The sequence below is a fragment of the Geotrypetes seraphini genome, chromosome 14 (genome assembly GCF_902459505.1).
Source record: "Geotrypetes seraphini chromosome 14, aGeoSer1.1, whole genome shotgun sequence".
NCBI lineage: Eukaryota > Metazoa > Chordata > Amphibia > Gymnophiona > Dermophiidae > Geotrypetes > Geotrypetes seraphini.
In genome coordinates, this window is record NC_047097.1 from 27,499,862 (window position 1) to 27,518,679 (window position 18,818).

The following is an 18,818-nucleotide window of genomic DNA, read 5'->3' on the forward strand; positions in this document are numbered from 1 at the left end:
GTTCTTCTTCCAGCAGCACGCTTTCAGCAAGTCGTGCACGGGCACGGCTGCTTCAGTTGAATCCTCCGACGCAATCGGATATGACACATATACTTGCACCGCTGTAATATCGTCATGCTCACAAGGTGTCATTTTATACAAAACACAAAAATTGAATTTAATATCTGTAAATACCTGAAGCTGCTCTGGTTTCTTCAGTTTCAATTTCCCTGTTTTATAACCATCATGATGTTCAAATAATTCAAAAAATCTAAATAAATAACAAAAGACAGTTCCTGTCAGTTCAATTAAATAGGGAGCCTCTCTACTAATGGAATATATCAACACTACTCCCTCCAGTCTTCCTATCCAATATATATATAATACTCCTCCCACCTCTGCCTAATACAAAACACCCACATCTTTAACTAATTCTCGAGTTAAAGCTTTAACAGACTTTTCTGCATGAATTTTCTCTTAAACCTAAGAAAGTAGTGCTTAAAAGATGAAAATCTACCTAAGAAATGTCAAAGAACTATAGACCGTCTCTGATGCAAGTATGGTCTATCTTTAATCTTCAGTAGCATAACAGAGGTCTGTACGCATTTTTCTATTTACATTATAAACCTACACTAGGACATTTTCCAGTAGGTTCCTGAAAACACACAGCAAACTTAATCTCATACATCTGCCTCTGCATTACTAAGTAAATTCTTAGAAAGTTCTCTAAGACATATTACTCCATCTATACTAGGCTTGTCCAACCTTTTTCTATCAGGAGCCACATTTTAGAGTTTACAACATATGGAGGGTCAAAATATGCACTGTTGTATTTCACCACATGTTTTGTCAAACAGTGACAAAGTACAATGAAGCACTGCCTCCTCTTCCTCCCCAGTCTCGCTTATGCGCTCTCTCTTTTTCTCACATACAGACCCCCACCTCATCTTTGCCTAGTCTCTTTCCCCTCACCTAGCTTTAGGTGCAGAAGTAATGGCAGGATTTCTAACTCCCCATCGTAACACAGCTCTCTGTGGTGCTACATGGTGCCGGAAGTTGGTCTTGTGGTTTGAAGTCTCACAAAATTTGACAACCACAAGACCAATCTGAACTCCAGCACCACACAGCTCAAGCCTACAAATAACAACTTGGTGGACTAGATTCTGGCCCTTGGGCCGTACGTTGGACATGCCTGATCTATACCTTGACTCCTGAAATGATTCTAAAAGCAAGATGGGTCAATATTCAACCTGTGGCAATGAGCATTTTAAATAGATCATGACGACTGCCAACTAAAGGATGTAGTTATCAATGTGGGCATTTTACCTCTAACTTGTGCTACTTCAGCACAGGTTCCATTTTATGTAATGAGATGTGGAGAGGCATTTTTGATAGGACATCCAAGTTTAGATATTTTGAGAATGACATCCAGAAATCCAGTAGAAAAAATGTCCATTTTCAAAACAGCAAGATATCTATCTTTTTTTTAAATGATCTATCTAGACATTTTGGCCCTTAGTACATCTACCTTTTTTGGTCATTTTCGAATACAAAGGCCCGGATTCTGTATAGGGAGGACCGTCCTATACAGAATCAGGCCTACACTAACCCCGATTCTGTAACCGACGCCGGTTACAGAATCGGGTTAGAGTAGATGCAGCCGCTACACTTATTGCAGCAAGGGTTCTCCAGGCCGCAACAGATATAGAGGCTGTGGCCACCTGTCTCTCCACCCCTCCCCACCAACGCCCCCAATCGCCAGCAGGAGGGTGCCCAAACCCTCCTGCTGGAGGATGCCCCCCTATGGACCCCCCCTACGGGCCCCCCCTTAACTCCCCCACCACTACCTTTAATCATTGGCCGGCTGGACAGGTCTTGCTACCACTTCATCAAAATGAGGCGGACCCGCTCCTTTCCGACCCATCCCCAATAAGCCTAAGGCCTGATTGGCCCAGGCTCCTAGAATCTTTGACTCCTCTCTCTCCTGCTCTGCTCAGATCCCTAAATTCTGTCGCTTCCTCCTCTATAACATTGCCAAAATCCGTCCTCTTCTCTCTGAACACACAACCAAAACCTCACGCTTAGACTACTGCAACGTACTTCTCGCGGGCCTCCCGCGCGCCTGTCTCTCGCCTCTCCAATCTCAAAAAGCTCTCAAAAAGCTGCTGCGCGATTCATATTCCGTGAGAGCTGCTATTCTCACATTACCCCTCTCCTCAAGTCATTTTATTGGCTCCCCGCTCATTCCCAAATACAGTTTAAACTCCTCTTGCTGACCTACAAGTGCATTCGCTCTGAAGCCCCCCCGATATTTCTCCTCGCTTATCTCTCCCTATGCTCCCACCCTGTGATCTCTGCTTGTCAGGCAAGCCCCTCTTATCTTTACCCTTCTCTTCCACTGCCAACTCCAGATTTTGTCCCTTCTTTCTTGCAGCGCCATATGCCTGGAACAGGTTGCCTGAATCAATAAGTCATGCTCCGTCCCTGGCAGTGTTCAAATCCAAGCTAAAAGTCCACTTTTTTGAAACTGCTTTCAACTCTTAACTATACCCACTATAACATCCCCAACCCTGAAATGTCCTGTCTAAATTAGATTGTAAGCTCTTCTGAGCAGGGACTGTCTATTGTATGTTAAAATGTACAGCACTGCGTACACCTTTCAGCGCTATAGAAATAATAAATAGTAGTAGTAAATAATAGAAGTAATTATGTAAATGTTCTGTCTTTTACCTGGGATGCCGGACCTCCATCTTCATCTTCTGTTTTGGAGTTCGGTCTCCATGACGAATGACAGCTATCACACATCGCAGTTCCATCCTACAGAGAGAGGAAAACAAGGAGGTCAATATTCAAAAACACTTATGGAGTTTTGAAGTCAGAACTTATAGGAAAAGTCAAAATCTGTTCAATCAAAATACAGGAAAAATGCAAGTAAGGGCATTATAAAACTGTGAACATTAATACGTAACTTTGCATACCGCGTTTAGGAATAAGAAAGAGAGAGAGAGATGCTTAGTGGAAAATGGCACGGGGACAAATTTTTCCCCATTCATGCAGGAACTCATTTTCCCCATTCTGTCCTCGCGAGTTTTGTCACTGTTCCTGTCCCTGCCCCCTTCCTGTAAGCTCTGCATTAACCGCACAAGCCTTGACCGCTTATGATTTTAAAGCGTTTGAGGCTTGTGCAGGTCAGGACGGAGCTTAAGCATTGGTGGAATGAGGGATTATGACGTCACAATCTGAGCTCTAGAATGTCGTTACTTATGATTTTAAAGTGTTTGAGGCTTGTGCAGATGAGGACGGAGCTGAGGCATTGGTGGAATGAGGCATTATGACATCACAATCTGAGCTCTAGAATGTTGCTACTTATGATTTTAAAGTGTTTGAGGCTTGTGCAGATGAGGACGGAGCTGAGGCATTGGTGGAATGAGGCATTATGACATCACAATCTGAGCTCTAGAATGTTGCTACTTATGATTTTAAAGTGTTTGAGGCTTGTGCAGATGAGGACGGAGCTGAGGCATTGGTGGAATGAGGCATTATGACATCACAATCTGAGCTCTAGAATGTTGCTACTTATGATTTTAAAGTGTTTGAGGCTTGTGCAGATGAGGACGGAGCTGAGGCATTGGTGGAATGAGGCATTATGACATCACAATCTGAGCTCTAGAATGTTGCTACTTATGATTTTAAAGTGTTTGAGGCTTGTGCAGATGAGGACGGAGCTGAGGCATTGGTGGAATGAGGCATTATGACATCACAATCTGAGCTCTAGAATGTCGTTACTTATGATTTTAAAGTGTTTGAGGCTTGTGCAGATGAGGACGGAGCTGAGGCATTGGTGGAATGAGGCATTATGACATCACAATCTGAGCTCTAGAATGTCGCTACTTAGGATTTTAAAGTGTTTGAGGCTTGTGCAGATGAGGACAGAGCTTGCAGGAATGGGGCAGGGACGGGAAATTTATTTCCCGCGGGGATGGGGAAAATTTGTCCCCATGTCATTCTCTAATGCTTAGCTCTATGCATTCTAAAGACCGCTAGCATTTTATAAAGGCTTGTTGAACAAGGAGTCTTTTATAAGATACAATCGGTGCTGCCATAAAAATATGTATTTCATGGCATGCATACCAGAAGACACCAGTTTACAAAAGAAAAGGTTCAGAAAAGGAGTGGTATTAGCATCAAGAAACCACCTTGTGCTTTTTCTCCCTCCACAGGTGGACTATGTTAAAGATTCTTCTTTTTATGTTTCATATTCATTTATCATATGATGAATTGAAGAAATGTATTCAGTATTTCCTATACAATTGTGTATGTAATTATTTGAAATGATAAATAAATAAAAAAAAGGAGTGGTATTAAGAAGGGTTTTGCACATATAAGTACTGCTACATATGAGCTTGATTTTAAAAAAAGGATACCTATATGAGAAATCACAGTGCATGGGCTTGTTGTGGCACTGGGGCTTGCGCATTTCTGGGAAGCTGAAAGTTATGCTGTCGGTAGTTTCTCTACCAGCAGGAACTCCCAAGGTGGACAAGTTTCAACAGAGGTGTCAGACTAACGATGCACCACTCATCTGGGCAGCAGCAGATGGGCAGTGTTGGAGGTGGAGGATTGTGTTTGAAGAAAGGCCCGACAATCTACTTCTGTATTTTGCCTCGAAAACATGATGATTTTCATCAAGTTGCTAGGACTCGAAAACAAGTCGATAGCAACTTAACATATGAGAAGAGCAAGAAGGTGCCTATTCTAAATCTATTTTATAAATGCAACATAGGTACTACTACTAATAATCATTTCTATAGTGCTCATAGACATACACAGCGCTGTACATGAAAACACAGAAGAGACAGTCCCTGCTCAAAAGAGCTTACAATCTAGTCAAGATAGATAAACTGGACAAGAAGATGCATCAATACACAGTGCTCAGGTGGGGAAATTACAGATATAGGTGCTTAGCAGGTGGGTTCAAATTTGGACTTGAAAGCAACTTCAAAGAAGTGGGCTTTGAGTCTGGATTTGAATACTGCCTGAGATGGAGCTTGACATACCAGGTCAGGCAGTTTGTTCCAGGTATACAGTGCAGCAAGGTAGAAGGGATGGAGTCTGGAGTTGGCCTTAGAGGACAAGGGTACAGATAAGAGAGACTTACTCAATGAGTGGAGTGTTTGGGGGGGGGGAGTGTGGGGAGAGATGAAAGAGGAGAGATACCGAGGAGATGCAGAGCGCATACATTTGTAGATCATTAAGAGTTGTTTGAATGGTAAGCAGAAACACATAGGAAGCCAATGAAGTGACTTGAGGAGAAGGGTAACGTTGGCATAGCAACATTGGCAGAATATGAAATGTGCAGAAGGGTTCTGAACAAAACGAAGGGAGAGAGATAGTTTAGTGGAAGGCCAGTAAGAAACAGGTTGTAGTAGTCTAGGCGATCGCCGCATCCCACGTCCTGCCATCTCCCTCCCTCCACCTCACCTTAGGTGCCGAGTCCGACTTTAATTCTTCTTCTCCCAGCCGCACGCTTTCAATAAGCCACACGTGCGTGGCTGCTTGAATTGTTGAATCTTCTCCTCTGACGCAACCAGAAACAGGAAGTTGGGTTAGAGGGGAAGATTCAATAGCTCAAGCAGCCACACACTCAGCTTATCGAAAGCGTACGGCAGGGGGGAGAAGAATAATTGAAGTCGGACTCAGCACCTAAGTTGGAGGGAGGGAGATGGCAGGATGCGATGATCGGGCGGCAGGGGGCTTGATCCGTGATTGCACATGTTCCCTCACACTATGAAGGAGGGAGTGAAAGGGAAATAGAGATGTTGCACCAAGGGGATGAAGAGGGAGAGAAATATTAATCCCACAGGCAGGAAAGAAAGGGGAGGACAGGCAGGTGAGCCAGATGCTGGAAGCAGGGTGGGGGGAGAGAAAGAGGGAAAGAAGCTAGATGGGGTTGGAGAGAAGAGACACATTGGTGTGGAAGAGATGGGAAATCTGGACACAGGAAGGTAAAAGAGGAGAAATTATGTGCATGGGGGCATAGGGACAGAGACATAAAGGGAACATACATGGGGATGGTATACAGACACAGGGGGGAGGGGGGCAATGCCAGATACAGAGGGGAGATATTAGAAATGGGAAAAATAGGAACACAGAAGTGAGATGGTTTATGGGGATGGGACGGGGGACTATGCTCACATGCTCCAGCGGCTTGCACAAATTACATTGTAACGCGCCACGAAGGTAAGAGGAAGGGAGGGAGGGAGGGAGATGGTAGGACTGCGCGAGAGGTGCTGAAGGGGGTGGCTAGAGGGAAGGGTGGTGGTTGAAAGGAATGGAACAGACACTGAAGGGAAATGGGGAACAGAGAGTGGGGAGAAGATGCTGGAAGGGAAGAAGACAAAGATGCCAGACTATGGGGGGAGCAGAGAGAAGAAGATGGGTGCCAGACCACTGTGTGTTGGGGGGGGGAGGGTCACAGTAACAGAGCAAATGGAAGACACACAGAGAAGACAGACAGTGGATGAAAGGAATTCAATGAGAAGATGAGGAAAGTAGAAACCAGACAACAAAGGTAGAAAAAAAAATTATATTTATTTTCTTTTTTGCTTTAGGATAAAGTAGTATATTAGTTGTGTTGATAAAAATTTATAAACAAAGCCCTGCCAGCTGAACATCTCTTTCTCTAGTTCAGCAGCCAGAACTTTGATTTATAAGGAAGGAATAAGCTAAATATTGCAGTACTGAGGCTTGTATGGATGCTGCTTGGACAGTAGTCGCGGGGACAGTGGTCAAGGGGGCCAAATTTTTTCCCCGTGTCATTCTCTATGTGGAATGTCAACATTCAGTGGTGGGCTTAGTTCCTGGTTGAGACTGGCATTTTTCTGAAGTGGAGTTTTTTATGCCTATGATAAAAATGAGCGGCTAAACATCTATGTTGATTGCTGTCTCTATTAAAAGACCCCGAGACTTTTTCTCCACTCTTTTGATAAATGTGATTCTCTTGGAGCTTAATAAATGTGGTTCACTGCTGGCTAGTAATATTTATCATTAATTTGGAGAGTGCAATTTGTTACCAAATAATAATCACTTATGTGAAAAAACCTTCTATACCATGAGACAACTTAGACTAATTAGATCCTTCTTCCATGAACATCATTTCACCATACTGACACAGATGCTTATATTATCCCAACTCAACTATTGTAACTCTCTCTATGCTGGCATCAATTAAATCCCTATGCACAAATTGCAAACTGATCCAAAACACAGCATTGAGAGGTTGATATTTAACTGAAGAAATATGATTCCATCTCATCTTACTATAGCAAATTACACTGGCTACCAATCAATGCTCAAATTATCCTTAAACTATCATGTGTAATATATCACATTCTATACGCGAACTCAGCAAAGCCACTCAAACTTTTTCACCAACTGCTGGTCCACATTACCCAAAAACCGCAAAACACTCCAACTTATTCTTCCCTCACTTATATTGTCACCAAGACCTGGAATGATCTTCCAATAATCATCAAGACAGAACCTACCTACCTCAGATTTCACAAAAAAACAAACCTGTCCTTTTGAGAAAATATGCAGTATTGACACTTAAATATACATCAACTTACACAGCCCTCCACCCACCCAAACCCTATGTTGCATAATCTGTATGGTACTTTAAACCGCTTTACTGTAATCTCTAATGGCATAACTGTGTACATTTCTTAATACATCTGGCAATTTCCTCCTAGTACATTTTCATTTAATTGATGTAACTCCAATTTATAATGTAAACCCTTAATTTGTAAGTCACCTAGATAGGTAAAGAGCAACTCAGACATTAAAGATTAGATTAGAAGTTGGATGGAGTTGAGATGGAGACAGACAAGTCCCTTTCACAATGTTAGGATCAACAATCGATAGAAGAAAGCAAAATTTAAAACTCATGCTAACCTGAATATCGTTTTGTAGCATAGAAAACACCACTACATTTCAGTTATTCATTCATTTACTCATTTCAGTCCCTTTATAGAACTGTTCAGACAGAATAGGGAGCTATATCAGTTACCTACATGGTGCCTGATGTAGTTGGCACAATGGGAATATCTTCTGCTTCTGTTGGGATAGACCACGGAATTTGGAACTGTGGAGCCAGTTCCCTCATGATAATATTCCTAGAAATTAAGAACATACTTATAAGAAAACATCTTCTCTACTTTGAAAGAACAAATGATGGTCAGTTTATTCCAAAAGGGATACTTTTCATAGTCCCTGCAGGATTACATCTCATTTATGGCCTCAAAAAATCAGATCATGTAAGCCCTTATTACAAAAAACTACACTGGTTGCTGATGGAAGCAAGGGTCATTTTCAAGTTTGCCTGCCTCTGTTTCAAAACCATAACTGATTCATCCCCATACCTGTCGCACCATTTTGAATTTCCAGGCACCACTTGCACACATAGTGCCTACCTGTATGCTTTTCCATCCTTGAAGGGCTGTATCTACAAGAGATTCCTTGACAGATCACTATCATTCCAAGCAGGCAAATGGAAAAAATGGCTAATCATCTTCATTTCAAATGCACCCTCCTACCAAACCTTCAGGAAATCAATTAAAACCTATCTCCTAGATAAATTTCTCTGACTCCTTTCCTGCCTTGCTGTCTCTGAAATGCTTCCGGACAAATCTTGACTACTCTTGGCATGCTAATGTAATTTGAAAGTCTTTTTTGTAACATCGCTGTCTGTATAACAGTCTCTTCCTCTGTAAACCGCTCTGAACTGCTTGTGGTATTGCGGTATATAAAAATAAAGTTATTATTATTATGTACTCATTTCTAAGAGAACATTCCCCATGAGGTTTCTCTTTTAAAATGTGGACAATATACGCGCCATGAATACAAAATACCCACAGGCAGGTATATAGTATGTTCAATTTAGGTTAAATAAATTTTATGCGTGACATTTTATAATGTGATTTGTACTGTGAATTGTTTGTTCAGTGGTATACCAGAAATGAGAATGAATATAAATAAAATACTTTTACCTGTAAGGAAAAAAAATTCATTTGTTCTCAAAATAGCCTGTACTTTTGTTACTTTGTCTACACCATACTAACACAGCATTAGGGTTCATAGACAATTGTGCGCAGGCGCGGTATTGTCTTTGTGCTGAGTTGTCTTTGCGTTTTTGTCCGTGCGTGATTGTCTTGCGCGCAATTGACCTGTCACCCAGCATTAGTCTGACAGCTTTACCCTTTCAACTCCAATCTTAACCTTAGACAAATGGGAAACTCTGCTCCCAAATTCATTCAGTGCAGGCAAATAGAAAGAGAAAAAATGGTGTCCACATTTCACTGCTTAGAAAGTACAGTATTTCTTTAATATTTGTGCTATTTACATTTATATTGTATTAGCCTTACTTGTTGCTACAACTGTACTGAAACTTCCTCAAAGAATGTATAGTACCTTAGAATGTGAATTTTTCAAATTATATGTATGCATAAGTGGCAAGAAACATGGGATGAAATTCAAACAAGGGAAAAAACTTTTCTTAAGAAATGCATTATGTCCGTTTAGTCTACATCAAGAAAGTCAAGATAAGTTAACAAAAAAAGGGGAAAAAACAAGCTAGGAAAATCATACAATGTCCCCAACAAATGGAGGCTCTACTCTAACTCATCTCTTAGAGTATGAAATGATAAGAACATAACTCGTATACCACCTAATTAGCCATTAGATTAGAAGTATCTTTATTAACATCCAGAACTTTCTAATTGAGTTGAGTCAAAAAATACATAAAAGTCTTCCCCTGCCATTCCACTAGACATTTGCAAGGGAACTGTTAAAAAAACAAAGTGGCTCCCAATGCCAAGGTCTAGGGTTTAAGACCTAGAAATATTTTCTCACGTAATTGAATAACCTTAGCCACATCAGGAAAGACATGAATCTTATGGCCACAAAACAAAACATCTTTGCTAATAATTTTTCTCCTAGATAGGTGTGTCATTCTGGATAGTAGAGTATTCTCCCCATGCTTGTGAGCCGTGCAGAAGGAATCCATTCCAGGTTATCCCTGTAGGATCTATCTCCATCCCTGCCCCATCCCCACAAGTTCTGTCTCATCCCTGCAAACTCTGTCCTCATCTGCAAAAGCCTCAAACAATTTAAAATCATAAGTATTTAAGGCTTGTACAGAAAAGGACAGAGCTTGCAGAGATGAGAACAGGGACAGGGATAGAACTTGTGGAGACAGGATGGGAATGGAGACAAATTTATCCCTGTATCATTCTCTAGTTTGTACCAAAGCAGGTGATAGCCCTATATGGGAACACATAAGAAGGAGGGGTACATAGAGACTTCCTGAATGGGATGAACTGGAGGCTTGGTTTCGTCTAGATCCTGTAGATCCCTGATAGAATCTCTGATATGAAGCTCCTCCTGAGAAGGGAAAGGGATTTGAACTTGTATACTGCCTTTTTGTAGTTATACAACCACACTCAAAGCAGTTTACATACAGGTACTTCAAGCATTTTACCTACCTGTCCCAACAGGCTCACAATCTATCTAATGTACCTGGGGCAGTGGAAGATTAAGTGACTTTCCCAGGGTCACAAGGAGCAGCGCGGGGTTTTAACCCACAACCTCAGGGTGCTGAGGCTGTAGCTCTAACCACTATCCTCTACCATACTGTCAAAAGCGCCCGGAATTACGAAAATTAGACCGCCCAGAACCTCCAGAGGTTTGCAGTCTGCTGTCAGGCAGAGATTTTAGCCAGTGATCTGCCACACTGGCCATCAGAATGTCCATCAGACCCTTTCCAAACAGCATCTGTCCTTTGAAAAGGATTCTGCTGAGAGTAGCCTTGGAGGTTTAATCTCCTGCCTATTGCCTGATTCAGAGCATTCTGAAGTCAGAAATGGAATAAGCTGAGACTGCCCATGACTCAAATGATGTCGTAGAGAGCATTGGCCACATAATCCACTCCTGCTAGCAGCAGCTGAGGCAAAGGCTCACCCTCTACTAGGGCGAGTCCACGCATCTTGGTATGACAACCACGTGCCACAAAAGAGACTGCTGCAGTTGCTTTGATCCCTAAGGCCAAAGCTACAAACTGCCTTTTTCGGACTACATTCACTCTGCAAACCTGTGTATCTTGTAAGACTAGGGATCCTTCACTTGGAAGGGATGTGCACTTGGTTCCTGAGCTACCAAGGAATCCACTTTAGGCTGAGCAAACATCTGTTGCCACTCCTGTGCCATAGAACACAGCATAGTCATTATTTTGGCTACCTTTAAAGAGCCATCAGGAGCATCCCAATGTTCCGTGACTAAAACTCTCATTTCAGGATGCCAGAGAAAAGATGTGGGTTGCGCTCTCACTCCACTCGGGATAAAACACTGAGTGGAAGAGGCCTGCTAGGAGTCTAATTCCCGTAGAGAATCAGTAATGAGCTCTAATAGTGTCAAAGGCTTGAACAGCTGGCTTACTATGGGATCTTCCCCTTGATCAAGGGTCACTACTGCTTCCTGTGCACTTGCTCCTGTTTGCAACCCTATATCCCCCATCAGGGAAGATTTGCCCTGACAGCAAGGTCATACAAACTGATCCTTCACCTTCTGAAGCCCTGTCAGAAAGGTTCACAGGATCCTGGGTCAGCCTCTACCAATGCACTGATGTGCCCTAGGAGCCAAAGTCTCCTTGCATGACCCCTGGTTCACTGCCAAACCTCATGTGAGCATCCTGGCTATCCAAATAAGCTCTCCACATCAAATTAACAAATTCAGGAGAAAAGGCTTTTTTAGGCTGAACTGTGTACTCTTTAGGTAACTCCACCTTATGTCTCTTGGGCTCCAGCTTAGGTTCACCGCTGTTCTGGGGTTCTAGGAGGTATTTTCTCCCTGTAGACAGGCTCCCCAAAAGTTCCTCAGCCCAATGCTCTGGCCCCCCTTTCATGTACTGTGCGGCGCAAGGGCACTCTTCTGGCATCCATCCAGCAGAAATTAGGGGTAAAAGAACCTGAAGGCTCCATCTCTTAACAGTTTTGAAGCAAAGCGAGGTGATTTGAATGATCTAGAAAACTTTGGACAATAATTAGGCAATCTAAGATGGCCATCGCGGCACATCTTGGCATAAAAAATAAGCTAAAAAATTACTTTACTAAAAGTAAAATCTCAGAAAACAGGACTTTAGAGGTGGGGAACCCTAGGGGATGTGGCAGAAACCTTCAAAATAAGTTTTTCAGACCCCTCCTATTTTGCCCATAGGCTGTAATAGCCTTATTCACTGTGACATGTGATCTGACGATGCTACAGCTTGCCTCAGCTCTAAGCAGTAGCTGGATCTGGGAAAAGAATCCCTGCCTCAATCACCTAGTTCTCCAAATGCAAAAGATCGTCAGGCTGCCAGTCAGACTGATCCTAAAACCCCACGGAACTATGCACGCAAAGGGAGGGAGGCAAAATCGCAGCCGGCACCCTGATGAGCCCTGCTCAATTCCCTGTGGATGATAATCAGCCTATGCTCAAGCCCTGCAATTCAGTAGGTAAGCTAAGCTACTAGGGATACGAACTCTGAGCTCCACAAAGTTTTCTGCGGGCTGGTCAAACAAGTCCCCCAGTGATTAACCTGCCAGCTGGAAACCCAAGTTTGCTTCTTCTCCACGCAGGCAGAGCTTTCCCCTGCAATGGGGAGATTTGGTGCACCGTTTGCTACAAAAACCGCAAAAAATGGCAAAATATTAAAGAAATATACAGTGCAGATCAGAAAGACACCTTCCGGCTCACATGTAGAAGGAAAAACTGAAGGGGGCAGCAGAGCCCTCTGGAGGAGGAGGAGTTGAAAACCCAGGATGGATTCTTTCTGCACGGCTTATGAGCATGGAGAGAATACCCTACTTATTAGTTTATTCTTCTCAGAGGTGAAAGTCACTAGGAGATTAACTCTAGTGGAGACAATATCATTAGAACTTTCAAGAAAATTTGTAAGATCAAACTAACTCCTCCTATTGTGTCCATGGCACCCTCAATGGAACTTTCTACTCGAGAAGACTGTGAAATATACTAACTCTGAGCAATTGACATTTCTTCTGTATGAGAAATTTTTAGCCTGAGGAAAGTTCAAAAATCTCAAATATCATGAACAAAAAGACTGTACGTGTTTTACCAACTTTGAAATAAGTGAACTAGCTGAGGTGGTCCCTGATCCCTCTTTGAAATCACATCCCAAGAGTGTACATACCCGAGTATTTTTGCACAGTCATCATAGTATTTCATGGAGTTCTTCACAAAGCTAAAACCATTCACGTCACAAACAAAAGAATGTCCATTTGCTCGTAACAAGTCGAAACCGCACACAGTTTGCTGTGAATGACAAAGGAAAGCAGTACTGAGGAGAAGGTCCCCCCACAAATAAGATATACTGGGAGCAGTATGTTGGCTAAAGAAGCACTACCACTTGGATAGCTCATGTATGCATGCTTGGATGCGATTCAAATGCCCCCATCTGCCTGCTCGGATTGCTCGATAGCGATCTCAGCGCATGTGAAGACCATCTGTAGATGGACCTCCAGGCCCGACATAGATTTTTTTTTCCCCTCACTGGAATGTGGACACGCGCCGACAGCTACTAGCAAATTGTTTTGAGAGACAGGAAGAAAGCCAAGCAGGATTGTCACTACTGAACAGCCAGATATATTGCAGATGTATAATTACAAAGGAGGGAAAAAATAATTTAAACAAGCCCTGCTCTTACCGCCCAGACTCTCCTGCTCTCTGCCACCTTCCATGCAGTGCGAGCCCGCGGGTTAAAGCAGGGCTACACTGCGGCAGCGAGAGGAATTTTAAAGTTGCATCGCCACTGGCCAACAGGCACTGCTCTCCCCCCGGCCCCAGGGCTTCTGCAGCCCCTGAAACAGTTTAAAGGCAGCGAGATCGGGGCAGCAGAGAGCAGGGCAGCGCTGGACAGTGGGAAAAGAAGGTTTGCGACTGGTCTCCAGCAGTAGCTTCTTGAGTTGATCGGCCAACCTGGTCGGATCGTGAAATGTAGTGAATCGCGTCCCGCATGCGTTTCTCCTCATTTACATGAACGGATCGCAGGAGAGGTTAGTGAATAGGGCCTGAGGGAAATATGGTCGCAAATCGATCGGTTTGCTTTGTGAATCTTGCCCATAGACCTTTAAAACTCTGGCCTACATTACTGGCGCCTAAGTTTTTCTTAGGTGTTGGTAGCTGCAATTCTGTTAATAGTTCCTAAGTGTGAATGATATGGGTCGGCGCTGTTTATATAGGCACCGTTTACAGAATCTGAGCCTTAGAGCAAAGGAAAAAAAATGAAAAATTCCAGATCCTCTAAAAGGAGAGTTACTAACCTTGAATGCCAAACAAACTTTGCGAGCAACCAATTTTTCCATTGCTGTCAACATGACTGGATAGCGAATCTCTTTACCCTCGCTATCCCGCTCTACTTTCCCATCTAGAGCTGGGGATTTACGAGCTTCAGCATGAGCATAATCAGGTCCCACTGTGTACACCTGAATATAGATTTTAAAATGTACGTCATCACTTCCACATTCACAAACATTTTGCATGAGCAAGCACAGAGCTACATAGGCAAACACAAGATGAAAATCTAAAGGATTACAATGCATCTCCCAGGTGTTAAAATAATGAGCACAAATACATTGTTGAAATACTCTAGCACACAGCCCTCCATGTGTTAGCAGCAGCTGAGAAAAATCAAGCCCTGCGACGGGCCTTTGATGCACCGCCAGAACATCAGGAGGCTACGACCCGCCATAAAAAATGCCGGTTGACATTACAAAGAGTTCTAGAAACAATTCACCTCAATCAGCTGAAAAAACAGTCATAAAGAACAAGAAATTTACTTTAATATTTTAAAAGTTAACTCACTAGGAGTCTTGGTTGCAGAATGTTTTAGAAATGTAATAGTATACTCTGGGTATGGGTTAAAGGATTCTAATTTTATCACTTTATTCAGCTTCAATTCATCCCTAGATGCTGAAAGCATCTTCAAATTTCTTTCAACATGTACCTCCCTTTTACAAAACTGTGCAAGAGGTTTTTAGCTGCACCCAGCGTGCTGAATGCTCTGTGCTACTCCGACACTCATTGGAACTCTATGACCATTGGAGCAACGCAGACCATTCAGTGCGCCAGCTGGCGTTAAAAACATCTTATGCAGTTTTGTAAAAAAAAGGGGGGATAGCTTGTAGTGGTTTTAATTAAATTATGCTTATGTGTAAATTATGGAATTTGGGGTGTCCTTAGCATCTGGTACCTTCTACACATAGAGGGAAATTCTATAAATAGTTCCAAAATTTAAGTGCTGAAAGGATCAGAGTGCCTAACCTTCATAGAATACCAGTATAGCACACCTTACTGACAGAAACGGATTTTAAGTCCTGCATCCAAAGTTAGGTACAGATTGGTCAAATTCTATAATTGGCACCTAACATCTGGAAACACCCACGGCCCCCCCATGCCCCTTCCATTGCACATAAGAAAAGTTAGGCACCAAGGTACAGAATGGTATGCAAGGGAAATCCATGTGCAACTTTATTTGGGCACTAATTAACACCAATTAACTGGCCCACTAAGAACATAAGAATAGCCTTACCGGGTCAGACCAATGGTCCATCAAACCCAGTAGCCCGTTCTCACGGTGGTCAACCCAGGTCACTAGTACCTGGCCCAAACCCAAGCAGCAGCAACATTCCAGAATCTCAAAGAGTAACAAAAGATTCTAGAACCCCAAAAAGTATCAAGATTCCATGCAGAGTCTCAAAAAATAGCAAGATTCCGGAACCCCAAAGAGTAGCAACATTCTGGAACCCCAAAGAGTATCAAGATTCCAGGCTACCGATCAAGGGCAAGCAATGGCTTCCTCCATGTCTTGAATATAAGAATAACCTTACTGGGTCAGACCAACGGTCCATCAAGCCCAGTACCCGTTCTCACGGTGGCCAATCCAGGACACTAGTACCTGGCCAAAACCCAAGGTGTAGCAATATTCCATGCTACCGATCGAGGGCAAGCAATGGCTTCCCCCATGTCTTGAATATAAGAATAACCTTACTGGGTCAGACCAACGGTCCATCAAGCCCAGTAGCCCGTTCTCACGATGGCCAATCCAGGTCACTAGTACCTGGCCAAAACCCAAGGTGAAGACTCCAATTTCAAGTGACCAATAATCCTACAACCATAAACCATGATGACCTGCATGCTTATGACAAATAACATGAGTGACTATGGCTTATGACCAATTGTCCATAGAATTATGACCAACTGTCCTATGACCAAATCCCATAAATTTATTTATCATGTCATCGAGCAGCGCAGCTGCCATTCTATCTTCAGTGAATTACATATGCCTTAAGGCAAAGCAGAGATCAGTTCAAAGTTCAAGACATTTGCTGGAGGCCCAGGCTTAAAATTAGAGCAGTATCCAGCTCAAAGTGTCAGTAGTAGAGTCACACACTGTGATGTGAGAAATTTGGCTCTGATACCAGAGCTGGGCATCTTATACTCTGCAATTTGAGCCATTTCTCACCAACAATACTTAGTAGTCAGACTCAGGCCACACAAATAGTGTGATCCAAGAACTGTACTAGAATATGGAGGTGGTACAGTTTTAATAAATTGGAAAAGTGTATTCCATTTCTAGTTTATTATTTATATTCTGTTTTTATTCAAAGCAGATGATAAAATTAAGACCTGGAACAACTGCTCGTGCCTACTACTTATAGGGAATTCAGGAAACGCCTAAAAACACATCTGTTCCTGAAGTACTTAGGTAACTGTTCTATACAATCTTAGTCCTCAACAAATGATCTTTAGAACTGTTATTCACTCTGAACTTTGTTTATTCCACTCAATCTGTAATACCTTATAATCATTGTAAACTGCATAGAACTTCACGGTCCTGCGGTATATAAACTGTTATTATTATCATTAATATTAATTAAAACACAATACAAGTTTAACATCATTCAATTGTATATACAATTTCCAAATAAGTACTTTATATTAAGTATTGTGCTATTTAATTCTGTATTTTTGAAATGTACATGTGGGGTAGCTTAGAGGGCTGCCAGTGTATGTAAAGAAGGTGTTTTGAAATGTGGGTGGGGAAGAATGTGAAGGGGGTAAATCTTTGGCTCATAGGGCCAGCAGCTCTTCCCGCTCTTATCTATAGTGTTAAACTTACTGGCATGATTTCCCATTACCTGTGTGTCTTTCTGTTAGATAATTTATACACAGAAAGCTTGGATAACAGCTGATTTAAAATAATCATAAAGAAAGACAAGTAGTCAGAAACCTAAAAGTGTTCATATAGTCTTTGCTTAAAGGATGTCTAAAAATGGAAAAAAACAAAACTGGTTAGTTGACACTATTTGAGCTGGAGGCCCAAAATTGAAAGTTTAGATCCTCTGAATGAAGCAAGACATTCTCTTTTATCTACACCTCAATACCTTCACATCAGTGCCATCCGTAGGCATGAATTCCTCATAAATGTAAGAGCCAGTTTTGCGTACACTGCTCTCAGGGGAATAGACACTGCTGCGGCTACCAATCTGAAATGAAAGGAAAGAACTTGTCTGCAAATAGGAGCTAAGAAACAGAAAAGAAGAAAAACATCACAAAATGATAGAAACTCATAGAAAAACCTAGTTTAGATGGCTACAAATGTGGGGAAGAGTTGGAGAGAGAGCACAGAGACTAAAATACAACAAACTTTGCAATAAAAGGAACTGTGAAATAATCTCAGAACAAGAAGACTAGAAGATCATTTAGCAGAGCTAAGCTCCACAAGAAAATGCCTGCAAAGAATTGCAAGCAGAAAAGAAAGAAGCGGGAAGAACTGAACCACAGCCTGCAAATTACTTACACAGTCAGCTAATAACAGCAAGCATGAATTCCAAAATATTCATTAGTGTATATACATAGAGCTAGTATATCTATTTCCTAACAACCAAGAAAACCAGCATGTGCAAGGGCATATCATTCTTAAACACATCCATTCAACTGAAGTGCAACCTCATGAAACAATACATAAACCAAAAGTCACAGATGTCACAGCAACCCAAAGCATCAAAACAGACAAGAGCTAGCTTATACCAACATATACAAAGAAACTGATATGAATAAACATGAGCATGCAACACTGACATGCATAAACACACGTAACAGTGACATACTACATACCATTCACACATAATAACCAGAGCACGACATAGAAACATGAAGGCAGGTGAAGGCCAAATGGCCCATCCAGTCTGCCTATCTGCAACTTCCATTAACTCCTCCTCTCTCTTAAGAGATCCCACATGCCTATCCCACGCTTTCTTGAATTCAGACATAGTCTTTGTCTCCACCACATCTACTAGGAAACTACTCTACTCAACTACCACCCTCTCCCTTTCTATAAAAAAGTATTTCCTTAAATTACTCCAGAGCTTATCAATTCTTAACCTATGTCCTCTCACTCTAGAGTTTCCTTTCAATTGAAAGAGACTTGCTGCATGTGTATTCATGCTACATGGGTATTTAAACATCTATCAAACATCCTGTTTTCCGCCTTTACTCCAGAAGTATAAATATTGAGATCTTTAAGTCTGTCCCTGTTCGTCAATATTTTAGTAGCCTTCCTCTGGGCTGCAAAAACCCAAAAGAACGGTACAGTTTAGAGGGTGAAGAACTATGTGCACGACAGAAGAGTGGGACTTGGGTGCGATTGTATGTGATGATCTTAATGTGTCCAAACAGGTTGAAAAGATGATGGTGAAAGCTAGACGGATGCTAGGGTGCATAGGGAAAGA

General features: G+C 42.2%; 1 protein-coding gene across 1 annotated transcript in view; it reads right to left on the reverse strand.

Moving 5' to 3' along the window:
• Window positions 1-18,818, reverse strand: part of PPIP5K1 (diphosphoinositol pentakisphosphate kinase 1) — a 201,687-nt gene that overhangs the window by 127,325 nt on the left and 55,544 nt on the right. Inside the window, 6 exon segments of the mRNA XM_033919568.1 lie at window positions 175-250; window positions 2,710-2,796; window positions 8,052-8,153; window positions 13,220-13,341; window positions 14,349-14,510; window positions 17,472-17,573. Coding sequence (XP_033775459.1) covers window positions 175-250; window positions 2,710-2,796; window positions 8,052-8,153; window positions 13,220-13,341; window positions 14,349-14,510; window positions 17,472-17,573 — 651 coding nt within the window.